Below are 26866 nucleotides of genomic sequence, written 5' to 3'. Positions count from 1 at the left end.
ATGCCAACTGACCCAACCAGGACTCGATGCAATATGTTTATTGCATTTTAAATATGTCAGCTATAATAATTCAGCTCATTTCAAATTTTAGATATATGTCTCTTATATTCCAGAAGATGCTGTAATGCAGAATGATTAGAATTTTTGTTCATTATTCTGAATGATTTTACCGATTGTTGATCCTTTACATGTCTATCCAGAGACCATTTGCTGTAAAAAAAAAAAAAAAAGTAGTCTCCCTGGGCTATGATGTCAGTGGTATGTCTGCATGGCACAGCGAAAGTTGTAATTTTATAATGAGAGCATTAAACCAGAGCCCTGGCATCTCCTTTGCACTTGTTTAGACCTTTAGAACCAGCTTTAAAGCGGGAAACAGTTCCAGACCTCGACATAAAACTATATTTTATAGCTCTGTTTACACCGACACCGAAAATAGCCTTTCTCTCCAGGACAGACACAGATATTTAGATTTTCCACGGTTATGTAATCGGGATAATAACGTATGTCTGCTGCCGAGGGTTTAGACCAGAGGCAAATCCTCAGTGTGGCGCAAACAGTCTCCCAGTTACTCATCACGTTCACCCTGTCTGGGAAGTGTTAAGCAGTGTGTGAACTGGTTAAAGAGGCTTAGTCAAGCACGCGGATGGGTTTAGGCCCCAGTGTTGGGGACGTTTGAGTTCTCACGCTGTATGCGCTGCCATGCTAATAAAGACCTTCAACCTACATTGGACACTACTGGGTTGCTGACGTGATGTTGCATTTTCACTGTCACGTATGACGAAATTGAATGGCTGCATGAAACTGAATAATTATGCTATATAGAGTATTGCGATGACCATATTTATTTAACAAGTCTGTTTTTATTAGCTATGCTTTTAAATCTGTTTTTATTTGATGATATTAAAAAAAAGAGGTAAAAAAAATTACAGGTCTAATTAACTGCCTAAAAACTGTCAATGTGCAAACGTTTAGTCTCACTATGAATGAGTGAAAACCTCAGCATGTAATTCTGACTCTTATTGGCGTTTGTCATTTCCCGCCAATAGTGTTTATTTTTAGCTCTGGGTTCACCTTCAGCTAATAGCAGAATAGCAACTACTTTGGAGACGGGGATAAAGATAGTATGGCCCCATCTGATTGGTCAAATTGAGATAAACAACCAATGCATCAATTAAATGTCATTTATCACACGTCTGCGATTACTGTAAGTGTATTGCATATACTATAAACACGATAACAATAATTTTGTGATTATGTTGTGCAACGATTAATATAATTAGTATTGGCATCATTTAAAATCCAGTAAATGGTTAAAAAATCCTTGGACCTCTTTTTATAAAAACTGCTGTGTTTAAATATTATTTATTTATTTCATTTTTGAGAAGAATTTCAAAACTGTCCTATGGGTTGACTTGTGAGAATTACAGCTCTTAAAAATAAAAAGGAAAATTGTAAAATCATTAATAAACACCATAGGCCTAATTTTACTAGTGGCTATTTTAATAATTGCCCATCTTTTATCTTTCATCTGTATATTTTTTAAAACATTGGAATTTGAAACATTTTGTTACTGAAAATCATGTGACACTGTTCAAGACCGTTTGACTGAAGCTACTGTGAAGCCTGTTAAGTTTTTGTTACAGAATTTTTAACAAATGTTGTTTTTGCGACCACTATAAAATTAGGTTTTGTTGTCCTTTGGTGTGACACCCCTATTTATTGAAAAAGGCCTCTCAAATCATGGATTAAAAAAAAAAAATCATAATTTCATATTAAACATTCATTCACTAATCTTCCTTCGACTTAGTCCCTTTTTAATCGGGTGTTGCCACAATGGAATGAATCTCCAACTATTTAAGCTTATGTTATGCCGCGGATGCTCCTCCAGCCTTAACCCATTACTAAGAAATACCTATACACTCTCACATTCAAACACACTACTACCAATTTAGTTCATCCAATTCACCTGTACCACATGTCTTTGGACTGTGGGGGAAACTGGAGCACCCAGAGGAAACCTAAAAAATGATGCCATTTTTATGGTTATTTAATGTTTACAATGCAAATCCAATTGGATTCACTTATTGTTAAACAAAGCAAGTCATACAATCTATATCTACTTAAAGACGTGTTCAATTATTGTGTATTGTAAATGAATCATATGAACATTTTCATATTAGTCAATATTACTGAAATTAATAAATATACACACATTTACACATGTAAATAAGTAGACTCAATGATGGGCTAAGAATCGGCGGATTTCTGCTCGTGTACATTTTGTGTGGGCCTAGCCATCAGTAAGTGTTTTGAAATGCCAAGTATTAGCTAATCCATTGTCCTTGTCAATATATCGTCTACCTTTAAGACCTTGGATCTGACACAAGGTTGATGAAGCAACTTTGTTAATTGGCATCATTTAGCATCAAATTCTGAAAATCTCTTAAAGCTCAAGTACTGTATCTGATTAATTGGCCTCTGCAATTATAGAGGTCTGCTGCTTATCCACATTATTAACTCTTAATTCTCTTCTATCCAATTTTGTTTAGGAGGCACTCTGAGGATCTACGCTGATAGTCTGAAGCCCAACATTCCCTACAAGACCATCCTGCTCTCAACTACTGACATGGCTGACTTTGCTGTGGCCGAGGCTCTGGAGAAATATGGCCTGGAGAAGGAAAACCCTAGAGACTACTGCATCGCCCAGGTAAGCTTTAACACTGTTGTAGACAGAGTAGATTACTTTTCATTGAGAACTCTCAAGATGCAGGGCTGTCTGACAATGTTTGAAAAATCCGCAGGATGGATTTAATCATTGTTAGTATTTAAAGACTTGTAGGCCTTTAAATTCTCTCTTGTAAAATCACTTGGAGCTTCAATGAGATTGTATATTTCGGGGTGGATGCTTGACCATTTTGTCTTATCCAATGTCCGTAGGGAGGGTGCTATCGCAAATGGACCTGTCAGACCAACGGCGCTCACTTTAACGTTAATTTTGCTGAATAACTGTGCTTATCACTGGGTAACAAGCTGTTATAATATGCTAAAAGCATTGTGTAAATCAGTGGTCCCCAACCACCGGTCTGCAGAACAATTGATACCGGGCCACCTAAGAAATCATAAATTATTTCTGTAGAAAATATTCCCCCCGCGACTTGGTTTCTTCCACTCACCCCCGCCATCTCACTTGAAATGGACTATGCCAAAATCCACCACGGAGCGGGGAGAGCGATCGCTAGAATATAGCTCAGTGGTGGTTGTTGATAGTTTAAAGTTATAAAACAGCTATTATAGAGTCCAAATCAGCAGAGTATTTAAGGATTGTGCTTATATGTGTGCGTGCATCATTAACTAAGTGCCCGAAATCCTTGCAATATGTATCTATATGGAGTTTCACATAATCATACTCATTAGGGCTGTTACATGCCAATGCATACATTTAATTCGGCTATACGGTGGTATTATTGTTAATATGTTCGTCAGTTGAAATGTTTGGCACAGATGTTATGTATTTGATGTATATAAACCTTGATTGAAACATAATCAGACCGCGATAGTGCAACTAGTGCATGCGCACTGAGTTGTTCATGATTAACCTGGATGCACGAGCGCAGCAACTGTGTTCACGTGAAGACCTACCCCCCCACCCCACCGGCCCACACCGGTCCGTTGTAAAATTGACATCCATTGATCAGTCCGCGGTGAAAAAAAGGTTTGGGACCACTGATGTAAATAATATATCAATATAAGCTAATCAATATAATCAATATACCTTATTTCTGAGACAACAACAAACTCTGTACCACATCGGAAGTCATTCCCTTGCTGTAAATGCTAGCTCTCTCCTGTTTGTTTTTTGCAACCTTCTGCAAACTCGATGCACGCGCATCCTGAATGTTTACAAACATGGTAGTTCGTCTATTGGTCAAGATGAGCGGTGGCCCACACTTTTAAATTAGATTTTAAAAACAGCAGATTCCTTGCTTTTATTTATTTTATTTTATTTTATTATTACAATTTTTTAGTACTTTTTTGTAACTGCTAGTAATTTCTTTTATACACATTAGCATTATAAGTAATGATCTAACTATTGATTTATTGATCAACATTTCTTATAAAAGTGTACATGTTGGCTATTTAGATTTATGAAAAATATGCATTTGGCTGGAATTTTTGCATTTTGTAGCTTCCTAGTAAAATATTTATAATGATGTACAATATGCATTTGCCTGGAGTTTTACTAAAATGTGGCTGAATTAAGCCAAAATATATAATTAATAAACATGTTATTGTAGTAATGATACATTTGCAGAAAAAGCATGGACCTTTCTTCATTATTCTCTGGTTGTACAATTCTATTGTTGATGTGTATGTGTGTTTACTGTGGAGTTATTAAGCTGATTGAGCGCCTCTCCGTGGATCCCTCCTCCTCTTCCTGTTATCAAATCCAGCATATTTCATCAGGCCGCTGCACGATTTGCCCTCCAGATTAAAGCCAGGATCTGACATCTGCTTCACCTTTTCAACTGAGAGTAATTGAATTGTGCAGTTGTAGGTGTCCTGTGTGCTGCACTGTACAGAGTGTCAGATAGAGATGTACAGTTGAAGTCAAAATGATTAATCCTTTTCTTATATTACTCAAATGATGTTTAACAAAGCAAGGAATTTTTCACAGTATTTCCTGTAATATTTTTTCTTCTGGAGAAAGTCTTATTTGTTTTATTTCTGCTAAAATAAAAGCAGTTTTATTTTTTTAAAACCGTTTTTAAGGGTCAATATTATTAGCTCTCTTAAGTAGTATATTGTTTTGATTGTCTACAGAACAAACCATCGGTTTACAATGACTTGCCTAATTACAATAGCTCGCCTAATTAACCTACAGTTGCACTTTAAGCTGAACACTAGTATCTTGAAAAATATCTAGTTAAATATTTTGTACTGTCATCAGGGTAACAATAAAATAAATCAGTTATTACAAATGAGTTATTAAAACTATTATGTTTATAAATGTGTTGAACAAAATTCTTAGGAAATTGGGGAAAAAATACAGGGGGGCTCATAATTCTGACTTTAACTATGTGTGGATGAGGAGGAAGTGTAGAGGAGGAGAGCAGGAGGTACTTGAAGCATCCTGTCTTAATCTTTTCAGTCAGTGGTTCAAAAGCATCAACATTGGCTTAGGGTTAGGGAATCAGCCAATCCCGTTTCTGAGAGGAGCATGCATTTATAACATTGTCTCCCATCATTCCTACCGATTTGAAATTCATACACAGCCTGTACATTGTGTATACTGTGTTTCTGTCACTACAACTTGTGTACAATTGGAAATGTTTTACTTTTGTAAACGGTCGTATAAATAAATGTGTGTTTTAATAATCTTGTTTATTGCAGGTGATTCATGCAAATGATAAAGCAGTGAAGGAGACCATATTAGATGACACAGACTGTCCTCTGCAGATCCTCAGAGACTGGACGAGTGATAAAGGTCAGCAGTACACTGTTTTCTCTGCTGTCTTCTCAGTAAATATTCTACTGTGATGATTTGGTAAATTAAGTTTAAAGGTAAAATCATAAATGGTTTAATCTTTTTATTTAAAAACTCTACATTTATTGGCTCCAAACCTTTGAAGATACCTTTGTTAGCTATTCTTTATTTCTTTGACATATTTGAGCATGCAAAGTTGTGTTCACCCTAAAATGACGATTGCAGTAATCTACTTACCCTCATGTCTTTTCAAACCAGTCAGAAATGTCTTTGAAATCCAAGTTTTTTGTTTGTTTTAGTCTTCATAAAAAAGGCAAAATAAAATCTGTTTGTCATAGAAGTTGCAGTGTGCTGAAAAGACCCTGATTTGCTTCAAATAGATTGTCCTGAAGAATTAGCATTTGAGTGAACTATCTTTTAATAGAGGTACAGACATATCTCAGAGTTTACTAAACATTTCAAACTAGTTGTGTTCTGAATATGAACATAATTCGTTAGTGTTTGAATAAAAAAAAAAAGCAGCAGGAAAAACCTATAATTTTTACCAGCTTATGTCACCCCCTGTTGACTTTAAGGTGTTATTACATCAAAGCTGTTGATTTTTACAGAGGCCTTAGTTTTCCAGCTGAAGAAGCGTCCTCCAGATTACGCTCCAAGGAAAGGACGTAAGCCAGACAACCGGATGGGGCCGCAGCACGGATCCATTCCTCCTGAGAAACTGCCTTACCTGGTGGAGCTGAGCCCAGGTGACACACATACACAAACACACACATAAACATGCACAATGACTTCACATCCACTTACCTGCAGATGTAGAGCAGAAACAAAGGCCTTTGTGCACCTCCAAATGGTAGCAGAGCTGTTCCTGGATCAGTGATGCTGATCTAAGCCTGCGCTAGAGTTTCAGTTGCACTGATGTGACAGCTGTGAAGAGCGGCTCACCGATTGCCCACTGACATTCACGCTTGAGTAGAGCTGTGGCCAACAAATCACTTCACTGTTTGGACCACTGTATTCAGCTAGTGAGACCCCTTCAAATACACTGTCAATCAAAAACTAATATTAAAAAAAAAGACTGTTTAGCTAAGCAAGGCTGCATTTATTTGATCAAAAATACAGTAAAATTATATACAATTGTGAAATAATATTAGTTTTAGGTCTGTTAATATTAGTTATTAATTCTTATTGAACGAAATATAAAATTGCACTCATTCCTGTGATGTAAAGATGGATTTTCTGAAGTGGATGTGATGCATGATCCTTCAGAAATCACTCTAATATCATGATCTGCTGCTCCAAAAACATTTGTTATCTTTCTCAACATTGGAACCTTTTGAACTGCTTCATATTTTTTTTGTGGAAACTGTGATTAACATTTAGAAGTCCACGCACAACCATCTCTAGGGTTTACAGAGAATGGTCTGAAAAAGAAAATATCCAGTGAGCGGCAGTTCTGTGGGCGCATATGCCTTGTTGATGTCAGAGGAGAATGGCCAGAATGGTTCAAGCTGAAAGAAAGTCAACAGTAACTCAAATAACCACTTTTTACAACCAAGAGATGCAGAAGAGCATCTCTAAATACACAACACGTCCAACCTTGAGGCTGATGGGCTACAGCAGCAGGAGACCACACCGGTTGCCACTCCTGCAAAAGGGGGTTCAACCCAGTACTAGTAAGGCGACCTAAAAAAGTGGCGCGTGTGCGTGCGTGTGTGTCTGTCTGTGTCTGTGTATATTAAACTATATATTTCTGTTGGAGAATTGAAGCTGTAGGTTTGGAATCCCCAATAGTATTTTAAAAATCCTGTTTTCTCTTGGTTTGTGGCAGCGAGGGAGAAAGAGAAGATTGCTGTAATTTTATTTGGGGTTCTTTTTTTAGCAGGTAGTTTAGATATTATTCCCTCGCAAGCTAGTGGTCTTTTTGTTTATTATTTTTTGGCCTGGTTTACCTTCCAAAATATGCACTTCTGAGAAATTTAATTGTAAAGTAAAATTTTTATTTCTTGTTAAAAACCTGTTGTGGTTATTGTGAGCTGGGACAGGAGAAGGGAAAATCCTAAATTAATTATTTCTAAATGTAATTTTTATTTTGTTATTGCTCCTACCAATAACAAAGCAATAACAAAGTATAAATTAAATTTAGAAATAATAAATGTAGGGTTTTCCCTTCTCCTGTCCCAGCTTACAATAACCAGAAATATTAATTTAAAATATTAAATTTATATATATTTATTATTTCAAATATCTGTTATGGTTTTGAACATCATTGGAATCAAAGAATCATAAAAAGTGAAATGTATAATAGTTTTCACAAACCTTTAAAGCAGCATATATGTTTTTGACATTTAATAATTAGAAGAATTAATTTTTGGAGCCAATAAGAATTGTTCAGCAGATTATCATCAACAACAGATTTCTGAAGGATTATGTAACACTGAAGACTGGAGTAATTCTACGTTGAATCACACCAATAATTAAAATTGTACACTTTTTATTAGCTATATTATTATTATTATTATTATTATTATTATTATTATTATTATTAGTAGTAGTAGTAGTAGTAGTAGTAGTACTATCACTACTATGATTATTATTATTATTATTATTATTATTATAATTATTCATTTGAGCAATTCCTATGTTGTTTTATGTTATTCTTATAAAATAATCCAATAAATATTTAAATTAATAAATTAACTACATACAATACGAATTTTAATAATATTTCACAAATGTAATGGTTTTTTACTGTATTTTTTGATGTAAAATAAACACAGATTGTTATTCAGAAAAGACTTGATTTAAAAACATTTGTACAAATCTTGCCGAAACCAAATTTTTGACAGTGTGCACAGTGTTCAGTCAAGTCGATGTGTTTTAGTGTAAAATTGAGATGTTTTACGGGTAGACCTGACCCTCACTAATGCTGTCTCTCAGTCTAACTGCTGCTTGCCCACTGCTCTTCCCTGCTATGGCCTTAAACTAACCCTGTCACTGCATTTATAACCAATGCTTTTTAACTGCTGTTTGAGTAGAAATTCTCTTGATGTGTAATGACACTGTGTCTACACCGGAAGTCATCGACGTTGAGTTTTGCAGCTTAAAAAACGTAATGCTGTAAAAGTGCTAAAGCCTTTCAGCACTTCTGAATATTGACCAACCAAATCAAACACCAGCAACAATTAAAGGGGACCTACTGTATTATGCAAAAATAACATTTATAAGGGGTTTAAACACAGTTGTGTGACAACACAGTGTGAATATAGTCAGCTTCTAATGGTGAAAAGTGATTAATTAAAATTTTTATAATCACACTTGATAAAAACAGTCTGCTGAAACACTTTGATTGCCATTCTTCCTTTGTACAGTACATGTCATCAGAGGGGGAAAACCCCGCCCATTAGTGACATCTCTCCCTCGTTAGCATAGGACGTTAGTCCCATACGACACATGGCTGTGTATAGCTCCGCCCTCTTATTAAAAAGAGTACAATCTCATTTGAATTTAAAGCAACAGTCACCGAAATGGCACAATTAGGATCAAACCCTAAAAGGGGCAGTTTCAAAGAGTTATAAAACATTATCCGTAGAGTATTTTGAGCTGAAACTTCCTTATTTTATAATGATATTTTATTTATTCTATATCTTGCCAAAAGGGGCATAATTTAAGTGGCTGTGTTTACATTTCAATATAGTTTAAATTACTTTGTATTGTGTTATTTGACATTATTCAAAATATATGTATACTTAGCAATTATAAAACTATTTAAGAAAAATAAAATAAAAGATGTATATAAGATCTGATGAAATACATATTATTGATTTTATTAATTGTGAATCATGCTAGAATTGAGCATGCAATATTCTGTAATAGATAAAAGACGACGATTAGACATTGATAAAGCGAGTGATTGCTCTGTTTCTGTACAGAGGGGTCTCGTTTTAATTTTCTATTGGTCTCAGACAATCACGTGAAGCAATTTTCAAGGTCAGAGTTCACCAAGCTTAAACTTTGGAACACAGTGGTATGCAAAACGTGTTTGTATTTCCAGTCTGCATTTGCGGGTGTAATCTATGAGACGAAAAGTGCAAAGTGAATTTTTGTTTTATATTCTCAGTTTTTAATTATTTCTAGTTTAAACTTTTATTAACATTTTTATGCGTGTTTTATGTGTCTATATGTAGAATGTCTTTGTTAGTTTTCCTTAATATTTGTATACTTATGTATAAATTATAGTTGCAAAGAAAATATATAAATCTAAGCCAGAAATCAAATTAAATTAGCAACCTTTTACATTGTGTTTTAAATTATAATAGTAAGATTAATATGTTAAGTTATTTATGTATTGTAGGCACAAAAAAGACACACATGCCATATATCAATATATATACATGAGTACAAATCAAACTAATAACTTTTAACATTGTGTACATTGTTTTGTATTAAAATGCATCGATTACAGCTTTATGCTTCTGTGTAATATTGTCATCCGGTGTAGATACGGTGTCAAAGTGATCATGAGGGCTCAGAAAATACATTATGGGCCTTAGTTGTAGTCTTGATTGACATATTCACTCATGTCTAGAGTGTGTGTGCCAACTGACAGACAGACTGACCACTTGCTTATGGCGCTGTTTCTCTTTCTTGCTGCATTTTTCGTCTCTCTCTCTCTCTCTCTCTCTCTCTCTCTCTCTCTCTCTCTCTCTCTCTCTCTCTCTCTCTCTCTCTCTCTCTCTCTCTCTCTCTCTCTCTCTCTCTCTCTCTCTCTCTCTCTCTCTCTCTCTCTCTCTCTCTCTCTCTCTCTCTCTCTCTCTCTCTCTCTCTCTCTCTCTCTCTCTCTCGTTTGTTGTTGGTGTGTGTCCCGCCGCTCTGTCTGCTCCTGGCTCCTGTGCATGCGTCCCGTCGTAGGGCGAGGGAGTCACTATGCCTACTACTACCGCCATCATGAAGGTAACACAAACCTGCCTGCACCCGTAACCCTGCCCCAGCTCCACCTCTCTCTATCGCACAAAACTTCATCAAAACTGGCTTGTGTATTTACACAGTCAGGTTGTTTGCACTTGAGGGATGTGGTATATTCTGCTGAAGCTTTTAGTTTTATCGCACATTGTTTCTTGTGTTTGTACAAATTTATCAGTTTTGCTCACATTAAACTCTTGGGTTATTGTAAAATATCTTACTGTTTGTTTATGGTTAGAGGACATACATTAAAAATCAATTTTTTATTAATATTAATGTTTTAATGCCACAGTTCAGTGGCAAAGAATTCATATTTTAAAGAGCCCCTATTATGCATTATACAAGGTCATATTTTGGTTTTAGGTGTCTATGAAAACAGGCTGATATGCAGATATGCATGCAAGGTCAAAAACACTTTCGTTGTCTTAAAATATGCAATTATTTTTACCTAATAATCCCATATGATTTGTTCAACGTTTCATTTGTTCCTAAACCTCTCCTTAGCATGCAGCTAATCTGGACTGATTTGTCTGATGACCCAGTCTGTTGTGATTGGTCAACTGTGTTGAGAGCGAGACAGAGAGAAACGTCCACCACAGCTATGAAGCAACACACACAAAGTATGTGCGAGCACAATGCAGGGGTGCATTAAAGTAATGCAGTTAAACACCAGCATATACTCTATTCTTAAGCCTAACCCCAAGTAATAACAGCGATACACATTCAGTAGTAATCCACACAGTGGCAAAAGTTCAAAGAATCACCGCGCCGCATGTGTGAGGAACAGCTGATGGTGGCCATAGAAACAAACAGCTGGAGTTCGCAAGCACAAAAAGTATTTAAATCGCTAAAGGAGAAAGCAGGCATTGCGTTTTCAACCTGGTTTTGGACGCACTGTGAATAGCCTCATAGAGATTTAACCTGAGAGATGCATTACAAGCACTGATCTATAACAGATGCACGTTTATAAGCCACGCGGAGCGATTCCAAGTTAAAGCACACAATTTAACATGTATTTTGCAAACTGCAGAAGACAAGACAACCATTTCAATCCCACTTACAGCTTGAGTAGGAAGGAGAAGCACTTACACGATCTGGAGGAAGAAGAAACTGGTCCATATAAACTGTGTAACATTTACTGACCAAGTCCTACACATAAGTAGTTTTTGCTGCTCCTTTTTTAACAATAATAACACACGGCCGGTGAATCACGCGCTGCAGGGTAGATTATTGTATTAATCATCAGAAAAATGACAGGAACAAACACAGCACTCTGTAAACTGTGGTATTGTTGTGGAAATGAACTTTAACTCTTTATTCCCCACAGCCGCATGTCTTGCCATCTCTCAGTGAAATTAATCTTCGCATCATGATCAATCCCATGATCCCTCGCAGTGCTCACGTTTTACCAGATTCGGCAGTTCATGTTTGGCGATGGCCTGTATTGACGTCGCCGCCTACTGGCAAAAGATCAGAACAAAAGACGAATCATTTATCTGACTCTGTGGACTGAAAAGAATCAATAGTTTTAAACATGGTGCATGGTGCAGTTTCAGATTTAAACCTCACCTGGATGTTGTCATTCACTTACAGCTGTGTTGCACACTGCATGGAAGCTCATTTTCAAAAACGCATCATAGGGGCTCTTTAAAGAAACTTTTTATTATTCTTTTTTTAAACTCAATGCCATTAAAATCCACCAGTGAAAACTGTGTATATATAAAATATATACACAAAAATAACTTTATCACCAGTATGAGCATCTTTTAAAGTTTATAATTTAAATTTTTTTTAGTGTTTTGCATTTTGCTTACTTTCTCATTGCCAGTCATCTTACTAATCTTAACATTCAAAATATAAAGCTAACATCATATCATTTACAGCTTACTCTTTTGTTGTAATAAGTGCATTGTTCTTGAATGTTCCAAGAATTCTGATTCCAATTTCCTTTGCAAAAGTCATTTGATGTCATTAACTTAATTGTGTGCATAATTTTGTATGTGAAATCACTGTGTTAAATTATGATTTCGCTGAATACTAAAATGTATTCTAAATTGTTGCAAGAAAAGAAAATGTAGAATCTGAAACCATATGAAGAGTTTTTATTTATATATGTATTATTCATTATTTATTTATTTTTTGCAAGAACATTGTTTTCTTTCTTTGTCTGGACACAAATGGTGGAATACTGAAGAATGTTGGGTACAAAAAAAGTCTATTGACTTCCATTGTTTGTTGTGTTCCTACTATGGATCTCAATAACTATTTGCATCCAAAAATGTGAATTAACTTTATGCACAAAACTGGAATATTGCATAAAAGACTTGCGGAAAAAGCAACGAGTCATGAGAACAAAATTGTCGCTTCCTGATTATCTGGCACCAAATATCAACTGTGAAAACGGAATTTGCTGCAGTAGGAGAAGCTGCGTGTATTTTTTCTTTATTTAATAAATTACTTCTTCAGAAGACAATCCTGACACAGTTACCGCAAGGTGGCGTTTGAAGGCATGAGACGCGGAGCACAGACGCTCTTTATTCTGGTGCTAAATAATAATTTAATAACACTAATACTGAAATGAATAAGGCGTTTTAGAATGACCAATACAACATTCCAGATGTTTTTGCAGTGTGCTCAGCCTGCTGGTTTGTCCATTCACACACATTTTTATCATCAGATGATCTCTTATTTTTCAATCTTTTTTTAATGCTCATACTGGAATTTGCTCAGAAAAGTGTTTCCATCGCAGTTTATGTGCATGTTTTCTTATTGAATAAAAAGTTTATCCTACTGCGTTATGCGCATATGCATTTTCAAAACGTATGTGCATATTGCTGTTTCCATCAACCTTTTTTATGCACATATTCAAAATGCGCTTAAAAATAGGTGGATGGAAATGTAGCTAGCGGCTGCTTTTCCCCATCATTGTTCATCTTGTTTTGCATTTAATGGATGAAAGAAATCAATACATTTTTGGATGCGAGTAAATGGTGAGGAAATGTTTGGGTGAACTATCCCTTTAATTTTGATGGGAACTCTGGATTCTGCATTTATTTGACTAATTTCTTGCTAAACAGAAGCATTTATTTTAAATATACATTACTGACCTCAAACTTTTGAACATAGAAGTGTATTTTTAGTGTCAGTGCTTTAATTAGCAGGCTGTGTACAACCCTAGAAAACCCTCCTGGAGGAGTTGCATCTCAGAGGAGTGAAAGCAGCCTAATTATACTGTAGTTTAGTGAACCCATTGACTGGACGGATTTGGAAACATGTAGTTTTATGTGTCTATAATTACATAGCCTAAAGCGCAGAAGTGACACTGTAATAGGCTGTGCAGGCGTGCACATGCTTGCGTTATTTTCTGAATAGCGTGTGAGTGAAAAGCAGAAAAAACAAACGTGCGTCTCACTGCTGTGTGGCTGATCTGCAGATGGCTCCGACTCCAGGGACAAACCCAAACTCTACAGACTACAGCACAGCGTTACTGAGGTCGGATCTGACCGGAGTGAAGATGGAAACATCCAGGTAATCAAAACTCTTAAAGAGGCCTTGTCATGTTTTTTCTTGGTGTTTATTTTGCACGTGCTTGTATAAGAAAAAAAGCTCATAGTCTTGAATATTCACCACACCTTCTGCACTTAAAATGCAGTGCATGCATAGTTTAGATCATTCCTGGGGAAAACATTATAGCTAATTATTACTTCTCTCTTCAATACTTGATTCTAATTGGCCAGTCATGACATTTCAAGGTGTTATTTCTAGATAACAACCGCTGAGACTAATAGCACAGGCTCATCCTGGTACTTCGAATCATCCTGACCTTTAGTCATTCATTTTTTTGTTGTTGTTGTTATGCATGGCATGTTTTTATTGGTGTTTATAATATCTTCGTGTGTAAGTATAAGATCTGTAAAGAAATAAAGCTCATAGTCTTGAACTAACTCCACACCCACTGCACTTAAAATGGATTGACCTTAGTCTGCATATTGCATGGTGAATATGTTATAACTAGGGCCAGACAGAATCTGCTGACATTTTTTGCTATTTCTGCTCAGAATTTTGTTAAAAATTTGCAGATTTATGCGGAATGATTTTGGAAGTATCATTACTAAAACCTTAATATATAGATTAAAAAGTAATACATTTTTAACTTGTATTTAATGTTTTTAATGCAAATCCAATTAGATCCACTTTATTTGATAAACAAATGGACTCTCATATAATATATCTACTAAAAGACAGAAAACATTACTTTACAAACTGTATTGAAAAAAAAAACATATCAATATTTTTATATTAGTCAATAATATTACTGAGATTATTTTAAAAACTCAATAAATATAAATGTACACTTTACACAAGTAAACGAAAAAAATGATGGGCTAAAAATCTGCGGTATTTTGCTGAATTTTGTGGGAGCAGATTCCATGTGGGCCTAGTTATAACTAATTATTACACAGCTCTCTTAAGTACTTGATTCTGATTGGACAGTCATGGCGGTTAAATTGCGAAATCATTGCTTCACTATAAAACAAAAATCTAACCAAACAAAAATGCAAAGATGCAAATTAAATTTGTGCGCAAAAACTGGAATATCAAATAAAAGACATGCGAATAAAGCAACTTTCCATCCTAGTAATCAAAGACAAAAATCATCAATTTTTGATAAACTGGCGCCAGATATTAACAGTAAAAATGGAATTTCTTTATTTAATAAATGACTTGCAGCTTAGAAGACAATCCTGACATGCAATGAATGCATGGTGGCATTTCACTCTTGACTATTCTGGAGGCAAATAATATTATAATAACAAGAATACTGAAACAGTTCAGGCTTTTAGAATGAACAATGCAACATTTCAGATGTTTTACAATGTGCTCAGCCTGCTTGTTTGTCCTTTCACAAACATTTTTATCATCACATAATCTTTTATAACTAAATCACTTGACCTTTTTAATGTGTATACTGAAATTTGTTTGGTAAAAGTGTTCATCTTAGCGAAAACTTAATCTTTTATGCAAATCTTTTCTGTCAAATTAAAAGTTAATCCTACTCTGTAATGAGCATATGTTTTTTATGAGTCTTTTTAAAATGTATGCGCATCTTAGCATTTCTATCAACCGATTTATATTCAAAATGTGCATAAAAATAGGTGGATGGAAGCATAGCTTATGTTTCTCTTCTGCTTGATCCTCATGCAGCTGTTTGGGCCTGGGATTCTCCCTCATCACTGTGACCTTATGCATGCGGACGGCTTGGTGACCATAACCCCAGCCAATATGGACGCAGAGACATTTGTGGATGGACAGCGGATCGCTGACACTACAGTTCTGCGCAGTGGGGTGACCGTCCAGTTCGGAGCAACTCACGTCTTCAAATTCGTAGACCCCAGTTATGACCAGAGCATGTCCAAAAGAGACCCCGGGCCCATGATGAAAGGCAGGCACAAATCAGGGTGAGACATTTTTTTTTTTCTTCTTTTAATAGCAAAAGCCTCAAAAATCACAGCATTGTGAAAATGTAGCCCTTTATACATTTCTGGATGTTGCAAATTATGTAGCCGGAGAAATGTATGGCTGCTTTTTATCTTTAAAACCGGTTAATCGTGCTTTTGAAAACACTATCAGTTGGGTTTAGGGTTGGCTCTAGTGGATTTATGTGAGAACAGCAGGTGTGAATTGCAGTCAGAGAAATTTGAGATATTATAAAGCGTACACAGCAGCCTCTGGTGGATTCATGAAAACAAAAACTGCAAAAAACGTTGATCCTGGGACATATTTGCCGCTCTCCAGAAATGTTCACTGTAGTACGTTTTCAGAAGGAGTCTAGATTGAAAAATCCGGCTGTTGAAGACCATGTTGGTTGAAATGTCAAATTAAATTTGTCTTTTAAGAGCTGAAGTGGAAGTGGGCCGAATTTTTTTATTTATTTTTTTTACTTCATGGATTGTGTTTGGCTTGATCAAGCACCTGCCTTTAAGATTTTTCTAGATGAGCTCACACTGATGTTTTTCTTTTAATAGCAGCCAATATATCAGCTGCTAAGATTCATATTGGAATGAACTGATTGTGATCAGAAAGATTTGAACTTGTACAATAGTCAGCAGACGAGTGCTTTATTGAGCAGCTTGGACAGTGAAGCACAATGAACCGTCTGTTGTTAAGTGGAATTTTAGACTTGGGTAGCTTCTCTGTAACAATAGCCTGCTGGTTTACTTTTTAAAATAGTTACACTATAGTCTAGCTACCCTTTAGAGAAGTCATTAGCTCAACTTTAAGCTACTAACTTGGCTAAGGTGTTCTCCTGCAGTATCGCATAATTGAACTTTATTTAAGTTTTAGTTAAGGATAAAAGTGCACAAAAATAAAGTTATTGCAGTCTCTTAAAAGAAATAATCGATTCTAAAATGTCAAAATGACTTGATGTAGATCTATAATAAGAGGTGATAATGTATAAACATATATCTTGATTTCTATAATGGAATGTTAATTAAAGGATATTTTGCTAAGTGTTTTGGTAACTTTGCTGAGTCAGGCCTGTCTATTCTTAATTTCTTTGTGAATCATCTAATCATATTAAATGTGCTTAAAACGCGTTCATTTAGAAATTATATGCGGCAGTCTCGACACAAATTATCGCATTGTATAAGTATACAAAACCAAAACTAAAAAGTACTTTTTTTGCTTTCATGGCAAATAATAGAGGCAGTCTTTGTGATTTTGGACACATATCTTGGTTAAATAATATAAACGTTTATTTCTGCTAGTTGTAAAGAAAATGTTTTTTCGTTGTCATTTAAATTAAGCAAAGTCCATTTAAGGCAAGTCATCTTTGGCGGTATTCTGTCAGAATGGAGAAAATTCTCCTAAACTGTTTGCCAAGCTTAAGATTACATTACATTTTTGGTATCAACAATTAAATTAAACAACAACCGTCACATAAGATTCATTTCTAAATGTTCAAATAAACTAAAATAACAGTTGTTTAGGTAGCCTAAGCTAATGCGCACTTGAAAGGAACAAGATCACCAACTTTATTTATAGTCCTGTTACACATGATCATACTCTGAATAATGCTTCTTAAGATCGGACTGCTCTTCTGAAGTGATTCACAACTGAGTAGTTGCTATCATGTGATGTGTGTTTGACAGGACTGACTGTACCTTGTGTTTGTTTCCTACAAATTACCAGAAAACTGTTGTAAAAGCACATGTCTGATCCGAGCTTTCCTCTGGAGAAACGTTAGTCTATAGCAGAGGTCACCAACATGGTGCCCATGGGCACCAGGTAGCCCGCCAGTTACACATGAGTTGCTCGCAGGCCTGTTCTAGAAAATAGCTCACCATAGCACCACATATGAGAAAGCTGCATCTAATATTTTTATAGGTATTCTTTTTTGAATCACTCTTGCATTGGTGTAAATTTGAAAATTACTTTGTTATATATTAAAAAAAACTTTAAAAACTATTTCAGACAAATGAAGAGTTGCATATCGATGTTTATCTACCTTGTTAAATCATTGTTGACAACTACTGTGAGAAATTATTAACATGATCAATGTCTTCACAAAGATGAATATTATTAATTATAACATATAACTAAAAGTAAATTAAGAAAAATGTGTTATTTAATAACTGGTAGCCCTTCATACTAATCGGTACTCAAAAAGTAGCTCTCAGTTTCCAAAAGGTTGGTGACCCCTGGTTAGGGTTGTAACGGTATGAATTTTTCACGGTATGATAATCGTCTAAAACAATACCACGGTTTGACGGTTTCGCGGTATACGGTATGTTACAAATGTTACAAAATAATAGAACAGTGAAGCAAATTTGACTTTTTCCAAATAATATATTTTTAGTTACTATAAACAACACCACTTACAATGAACAAATAAAAATAAGAAAATAATAAATAATGTGTCAAAGTCCAAATAAAGTCCAAATAAACATGGTGCAAATCCTCAGTAAAAAATAGATATAAATATTTACTATACTATAAATAGTTACATAACGAAACTAGATTCAATATGGAACATCCTTAGGTTTTATGTGCCAGCATGGATATGGTTGTCTGCAATGCAGACAAACAGCTGCATCTTCATTTGCGTCTTTTTAAAACAGCAAGAGCAGCAGTTCGTCTTTGCTGTGTCACTGTTTTGTCATGTTTCTGTGCTGCTGTGCATGCAAAAGTACTTAGTATGAGAATTATTTCATGCAAAACTTTTTTTTTTTGCGTTTTATTTAGCCGCGCATAAATGTATGCCTATCTCTCATTCTGTGTTGTTCAAAAAGCTTGGTCCGCAAACAAAAGCGAAACCTATGCTTATTGGTTGTGATATAGCGAGTTTGAACCAATCTGGGCATGGAGGAGGGACAATGCATCAATGTATCATGTCTGATTTGTCCGGAGACACAGTGACGAGCGTTTCTTTGTCAAATCAGCGTTGTCAAATGTTGATGACGTAACCGCACTGATTCCGGAGCCTCTGAAAGTCCGCGAATGTTACAGAACTACAGCACTGGAAAGCTGAGATTCTCTTCTTTATGCCAATCTTTGAATTGTATGAATCGGATCAGCGGATCAAAAGTTATTAAACATTTAAGAGCAATACTTATTTTTAGCCGCGGGCGGCTGTCTCGGTCTTTAAGGGTTAAAACCGTTGATATGCAATTGTTCATGGTATGATAATCGTGCACGTTCAAATCGTGGTAAACCGTCATACCGGTATATTGTTACAACCCTACCCCTGGTCTATAGTGATCGATGATTGGCTCCTATATTAGTAGGCAGGGCTTCATTCGCATTCGAGTGACGCATCTAGTGTATTCTATTGTCTTTGGAAAAAAGGTTTCCATTTAAAACTACATTTACAAGTATGTTTGACATAAGTAACCTTTACATTTAAAAGGAAATTAAAAAAATTACAATAAGTTCAAACTCTTAAATAAAATAGCATCTTGATAGAAAAACACTTTTTACTTATATTACATAAAAATCCAAAAATATGTCAAACAGCAGCATTTAACTACAAGTAATATGTTTTAAAGCACATCAGACTTGTGCAAAGGGAGTCAGATAAGTCTGTCAGTCATTAATTTAAAGTTCTTGATTTACATAAACCATTCAAATGATCTGAAGCACCTGATTCTGCCATATTTTTTTAAACTTATGACTGCAGTTTAGGAGAGCGTGTTCAATCCGTTAACTCGCTTATGCAAACAATATCCCAAAAAAATACATCCTGTTTTTTCCCAGAGGTGGCAAAACGTGCTCAGGAAGTGGAGTCAGGAAAAATAGGCACTGTTAAAAACTGCTATTTTGACTCTTTATTATACACAAGCATTAAGTTAACATGAAATAATTCATTCTGTTATAAAATTATGCTATTAAATACTCCTCTTTATGTTGTTTATATATATATATATATATATATATATATATATATATATATATATATATATATATATATATTAGTGCTGTCAATCGATTAAAAATAATTAACTAATTAATCGCACCTTTTAAAAAAAATTTATCGCGATTAATCGCATTTAAAATACTAAAACTTGTAATTTTGCCTATTTAAATGTAAAATTTATGTAAACGCAAGAAAAAAGTATTTAAATTCAAAATATTATTGTTTAATAGAATTTTTGTTTAACTTGTAAAACAGATTTCTTCATGTGAACAACAAACCCAAAATAAACCATCAAGATCCTGGCTTGACAGCCATATTTATTACAGAAATTAAAACACAGGCATGTTAATGACATTTAAATTTCAAAACAATCAATGCCAATAAAGAAAACATTGGTTTCCATGTTGGATTCTAAGTGGACTGCAAAAAAATGCCAAAATACAGGAATTGCAGATATGGAAAATGAAAAATTATAATAATAAACTATAGAATACAAACTGTTGCACTCATTGTAAAGTTTTATTGCTGTGAGTTGAGAACATTAATTATAGAGTAGAAACAATTTTGCTTAATCCTCCTTTACATTCATCCAGTTGCTAAGACTAGGAGTATCCCGCAAGTGCACAGAGACTCCCAAATGCCCGCAAATGAATGATAATTTCTTGCAAACCGGTCGTTAAATACATTGCACACCCCTCTCGCCCCTACTCAGATACGTCGCTCACTCCACCCCTGACACCCCTCAACGGGCCTGACACAGACACACACACACACACACACACACACACACACACACACACACACACACACAACGCGCTGCAGACGTTTTGGCCCCAACGGCCTTCCATACTGGAGCGACTCCCCTCAGATTCAACACGCATGATCATGTTCATCAAATTTGCTAAGCATCCTAAACTAAGCGTCCTAAAGTATTACTGTATTTCACAAGGATTCTGACACAACAACGCGAAGCATACGCTTTCGTTGCGTTTAATGAGGAAACACGCTAAACTTGGAGGGCTCATGCTGAAAGGCAGAGTAATGCCCTGTCTTTGACAGCTCGCGACTTCACCAGACGTTCTGAGTACATTTACATAAGACACCAATACTACGATTTTAATATGATTAAGATTATAATCTTATTAAAATTCTACCGTGTAGCCTTAAAAGGAACCTTACCTTAAAGGAACACCGAGTCACGAAATGCGGAGGATTTTCTTTCTGTTCGCCATGCGGTATCAACTTACAACAGATGTCGAAAGTTAAAAATGAAACACCCGAAATTGCATGAAACTCTGGATAACTTGTGATGCAATTAATTGTTTTATACTGGAACTTGCCTTCAAAAAGTGCTTCCTTGGTCTTATCCACATTTATTTCATGTTGAACACACGTCCACCACAACAGGAAGTAAAAAAACCTGAACTGCGTTAATTGCGTTAATTTTTATTAAGGCATTAATTATTTAAAATTAATCCCATGCGTTAACGCGTTAATTTTGACAGCGCTAATATATATATACACACTAGATTTTTTAGATTTCCATAGAGCACTATAGACCGCAACTGTCCTGGGATGTTCAAAGTCAGAAAAGGAACCAAAGATCTTGTCAAAGCATTCCATGTGACTTCAGTGGTTCATCTGTAATCATATGAAGCTTTAAGAACATTTTTGTGCAAAAAAAAAAAAAGAAGTGCAACTTTGTTCACCCATGTCTTATCTCCTGTGTTAGGTCGTCAGGGTGCCTGTTTACTGTGGGCGCAATATGAGATATTGCCATTAGAGTTGGCATCACAACATGCAAATATTATATTGCAGTAACAAACACACGCCCTGATCTGATGCGGGGGACATTGTTGGTGTACTAGCTTGTTCTTGGAGCTTCATCTGATTACAGTTGAACCACTGAAGTCACATTGAAGGAATGTTTTTGGTTCTTTTTTGGACTTTGAGTGTCTCGAGACCATTGCGGTCTATGGAGGATGAGAGAGCTCCAGCATTCCATCTAAAATATCTTCATTTGTGTTTCGAAGATAAAAGAAGGTCTCAGAGGATTGGAACATGAGGGTGAATAATTAATATCATCATTTTCATTTTGGAATGAATTAATCTTTTAAAAGTTGACCTTAACATTCTCTAGATATATATCGCATTCAACATTTGAAGTGGATCAAAACCTTTCTTGAAAGTTATCCTAAAACTATTCAACGATGTCTGTTCCTGTCTTCGGACAATTTCAAAAAAACAATGTTTAATGTTGATTTACTATTTGCCTAACGGACTTCTGTGGTTTTATATGTAATGTGATCCATCATTTAATGAAAATGCATTGTTCATGGTAATCATTTTTCATCATTTGTTTGAGTGCGATATTACACATCATCATCAAACACTGGCCCTGTAGTTCCAAATAAATGGAGAAATGTGATCACACAGAAATGAGTACATTTCTATGTATGTACTTTAAAATGTGAAAAATAAATATTTTTTTTACACATGCTCTATATATATTAATTGATTGCATTTACAGAAATGATATTATATTCCTTTCACATTTATTTTAGATATTGCTTTTTATAATAATTGTTTCAAAGGAGCTTTACATAAGGTGTACATTATTGTATTACAATCAAATTAAGTTCATTCATTCGTTTTCCTTCGGCTTAGTCCCTTATTTATCATAGTTGCCACAGCGGAATGAACCACCAACTATTTCAGCATATCTTTTATGCAGCAGATGCCCTTCCAGCTGCAACCCATTACTGGGAAACATCCATACACACTTATTCTCACACACACACACATTCAACTGGAGCACCCGAAGGAAACCCACCCAAATTAGGGGGAAACATGCAAACTCCACACAGAAAAATGCCAACTGGCCCAGTCAGGACTCAAACTAGCGACCTTCTTGCTGTGAGGTGACAGTGCTAACCACTAAACCACTGTTCCGCCCTCAAATTAAGCCATAAGTTGCAATAAAATATAGTACAATCAAATATATATATATATATATATATATATATATATATATATATATATATATATATATATATATATATATATATATATATAGTTATCAGAAAATGCAATAACTTGCCTGGTGATATGCGTTTTTTTTGTCATATTGGCCAACTCTATCCAGATATTAATAATGAAACCATTAGATGGCAGTATTTAGATGTCTGTGTGTTGCGTGTGCTTGCTTGTATTTAACAACTGGGCTGTAACAACAATTGTAGGTTGTGTTGGGTTGTATGGAGTTTTTCAGGTTTTATGTCCTTCCACAGTGACTGTCCTGTCAAATTTTAGTGTTAAACACAGCCTATATTGTGAGAACTGCTGTAAAAGAGTGACAGGAGAGGGTGAGCTGAAGGTTATGTCGGAGAGAGACTATAATCTGCTCAGCGTGGGTTAGAGAGGGGTGTGTCCTGCCTGTGTCACTTCAGAGAGAGTGTTTGAGACAGGCGGAGAGTAGGGACGCTCCCACACACACACACACACTTCATCATACAACACTGGAAAACACAGAGCTGCTGGTGAGTACATACACATTTCATGGGCTTTAAATACTTCAGAAGTGACCTTGTTTTTGTACCGATAGACTTTTTAACTATAAGCCTGCATCATTTTGAAATTATTAAAAGTTTTGGTATTGTTTTCAAGATTGTGTCTAAAAATCAGATTCTTATATATTATAATGATAGATATCATATATTTCAGCAGTGTTGTGTTCGTTTTGGTTTTATTTATTTGTACACTACGATGAAACATATTTTGTTGGAATGTGGAAGTTTGAATACCATTAAATACATTTTTTATAAGGAGAATACTTTAATAGACATTTTTGAAAAGGTACCACCAGGAAAAATCTTAAATTATTTATCAAAAATTGAACTGAAAAATCTTATTTAACCTCGAATATATTTTTATGTAAATTTTATTTATTTCTATTTTATATATTTGTCTAAATAACTTTTTATTTTAATAGAAATTAGTTTTTATCATGTAATATTTTTATGTATATAATTTTTTTTTAAATAGCCATAAGTTCCTGATATGGCAATAAATATATAAATAAATAAATGTATAAATAATAATAATAATAATATTAATAATAATAATAATAATTTGTACACTACTGGATCTTAAAATTTTTCACTTGTTTTTAAAAAATATTTGAAGCGATTAGATGCAAAAACCTCTAAGTGCCGTGAGAAATTTCAATTGAAAATAAATATTATTGTCATCCTCCTTTGTTTATGTTGAGTTATTTCACTCTGAAGACCATTTCACTCTGAAGACCATGTTCTGTGCTCTGTGACATATTCTTTGCCAAAACTGAAACTACTGAAATTGCACACAGGAGCCTGATTAAAAATGCTCATTTTAGACGAAAATTTCACAAGGCATTTAGAGGTTTTAACATTTGAACTCTTCATTTACTCATTGCAGATGCACTGATATGATCAAAATACTAATGCAGGCATACATTGAAATGTTATCACAATTAGCAAGAACTCCAGAGTTCAGTGTCAAATGATCCTTCAGAAATGATTATAATATGCTGATTACTAATATCATCCAAAAATGTATATGTAATATATTTATAATATTGTATTATTTATATGGTCAGGAAACAGCATTGGGTGTCTTAAAATATTGAAAACAAAAATAAAAGCAAATTGTAACATTTATAAATAACTTTTGATCTGTTTAAATATCAGTTTAACGCATTTTTGCTGAATAATTATATTTACAAAACACATCTTATATGATTATATATGATTTGATATGATTAATAACTAATATGTTACTTTCAAATGTTGAGTAATAACATTAGGATAGCCTCACGAAATGCTACGTTTACATTTTAAAGGTGTTTAATAGAGCACATTAATTGCTAAACACACTCTTTTTCCCTGCCCTCCTTATTAGTTATAGTTTATTCTTACATGATGACTCTCTGTTTGTACATGTAAACTATTCCTGCCCTGTGGAGCTCCACCGTTAAGCTCTCTCAGAGTTGTAATTCCTGTTTCTTATGTTGACTTTTTGAGTTTTTTCAAAAGTTGCCTTTCGATGGTGGTTTGTGTGAGCTTGTATCCCATGCGCATACTGTTGCGTTCGATGTGCTGTAATTAAATCTGCGTTCATTTAAGGCCAGTCCTTCATAATGCCTAGGTTAAATTAGGTTCGTTTCCTGCGGTAATTTGATGTGAAAACATGTCATCTAACAGTGGACGTGTTTGTGGCGGTAAGCAGAAATCTCTAATCTGATGTCCTGATGTTCCACTGGATTACAGCGCTGCTCATTCCGGGACAGGGAATGCTTGTTGATGGGAAGGATCAGACAAGAGCTCAGTGCTTGTAATATTTGGTTTTTGTGTTGGTCAGATATTTATGAAAATATAGGCTAGATGTCTTCTCACACTACAGGTACATTGCATGCAAAGTGTTCAGTGTACACAGTTTGGTCAAGGATAATACAGGCGTTCAAAATCATGAAAGTATAGTACATCTTTTTCCCTGAACGTTAAAAGGTGTCCTTAGAAGAAAATAATGACTAATAATTATGCGTTTTTATCATGATTTATTGAAGAAACACAGTCATGCCAATCAGTGCAAGAGGAGTTAAATAAACATCTTGTGTTCTCTTGTTCTGTAGTTAATAACACATGACTCACTAAGGTAAAGTTCAGTTCCGGTTGTTGGTTCTGCATTAGATATTGTCATTTTCATGCATTTAAAAGTAAGAAACATGACGTAGAATGGAAATATGAAGCTTCAGTTTAATTTATCTTTATTTCTATAGCGCTGTTAAAATGTAGATTTTGTCAAAGCCGCTTAACATAGAAGTTCTAGTGGATTGAAACCGTGTCAGTCCAGTTTTTAGAGTTGACGTTCAGTTCAGCGTGCTTTAATTTTCACTGTTGAAAGTCCAAACACTGAAGAGCAAATCCATCGATGCGCAGCTCTACAAGACCCAAAACCAAGCAAGCTAGTGGCAGTTTGAACATTTTTATTTTTCCTTGTGCTTTTTAGAGTTGCTCTACATTGATCTATGTTTGCACTTATGCCAGGCTTAATTTATGATCAGAATAATCTCATTTTTTGGTTTCTGTCCATCAAGATTTAACATAAATTTGCATTTAATTCACTGGATTATCCAAAATGGGCATTATGACATGGTTATTTAATATAACATCCATTTCTAGCAGAACACATCATTGCTAATACTGAGAGTTTTTAAAATGTCTCTCTAAGGCTGTGTGAATCAGGGGAAAAATTGAATTGTGATTTTTCTGACTAATTTTGGTTCATGATTTAATTTAACTAACCTCAATTTTCCATTAATGTGCAACATGCCTAAACTGTATATTCATTCATTCATTTTCCTTTGGCTTAATCCATATTTCAGAGGCCCCCACAGTGGAACGAACCTCTAACTATTCCAGCATATTTTTTATGCAGTACATGCCTTTCTAACTGCAACCCAGTATTGGGAAATCCCATTGCACACGCATTCACACACTCATACACTACGGACAGTTTAGTTTATTTAATTCACCTATACCGCATGTGTTTGGACTGGGGGGGAAACCGGAGCACCAGGAGGAAACCCACCTGAACACAGGGAAATCATGCAAACTCCACACAGACATGCCAGTTGGCCCTGCCGGGACTCGAACCAGCGACCCTCTTGCTGTGAGGCGACAGTGCTAGCCCTAAACTGTATATGTAAATTATTAGTGATCTATATATAAATTTAGCCTTCATTCATTGTGTAGCCTTCATTCACTGTGTAGTCATTATGTATTTTATATGCATCAAACCTGTTTCTCTCTCTTCACAAAAAAAGCTCTGTACATTTTCATGTGATAATAGTCTTAACAACAGTCTTTTCGACCATTTTTAATATAAATATGCTTGTATGTATGCATGTATGTGTGTATTTATACACATTCCTATGTTCTTATGACTGTGTGAAATGCAGAGCTCTG

At 35.0% G+C, this 26866-nt stretch overlaps 1 protein-coding gene and 1 long non-coding RNA gene across 51 annotated transcripts in view; one reads left to right on the top strand and one right to left on the bottom strand.

Annotated features, from left to right (window-relative positions):
• Positions 1 to 26866, top strand: part of afdna (afadin, adherens junction formation factor a) — a 224077-nt gene that overhangs the window by 103548 nt on the left and 93663 nt on the right. For 34 of the 50 annotated variants that reach the window (XM_073933620.1, XM_073933619.1, XM_073933618.1 and 31 more), the window contains 6 exons: positions 2550 to 2707; positions 5392 to 5485; positions 6094 to 6231; positions 10394 to 10435; positions 13878 to 13972; positions 15650 to 15903. In XM_073933620.1, coding sequence (XP_073789721.1) covers positions 2550 to 2707; positions 5392 to 5485; positions 6094 to 6231; positions 10394 to 10435; positions 13878 to 13972; positions 15650 to 15903 — 781 coding nt within the window. The remainder of the gene's footprint in view (positions 1 to 2549; positions 2708 to 5391; positions 5486 to 6093; positions 6232 to 10393; positions 10436 to 13877; positions 13973 to 15649; positions 15904 to 26866) is intronic. The other 16 variants (XR_012396045.1, XM_021468694.3, XM_073933625.1 and 13 more) reach the window with 1 other exon arrangement.
• LOC141379440 (uncharacterized) lies at positions 12628 to 20320 on the bottom strand. The gene is made up of 3 exons (XR_012396052.1): positions 19192 to 20320; positions 15195 to 18147; positions 12628 to 14384 (listed from the first exon to the last, which is right to left on the bottom strand). It is a non-coding gene; the product is annotated as an uncharacterized lncRNA (long non-coding RNA).

This window comes from Danio rerio, chromosome 20 (assembly GCF_049306965.1).
Source record: "Danio rerio strain Tuebingen ecotype United States chromosome 20, GRCz12tu, whole genome shotgun sequence".
In the NCBI taxonomy this organism is placed as follows: domain Eukaryota; kingdom Metazoa; phylum Chordata; class Actinopteri; order Cypriniformes; family Danionidae; genus Danio; species Danio rerio.
Note: the sequence above shows the minus strand (reverse complement) of the source record. Positions and strands in the feature narration are given on the sequence as shown.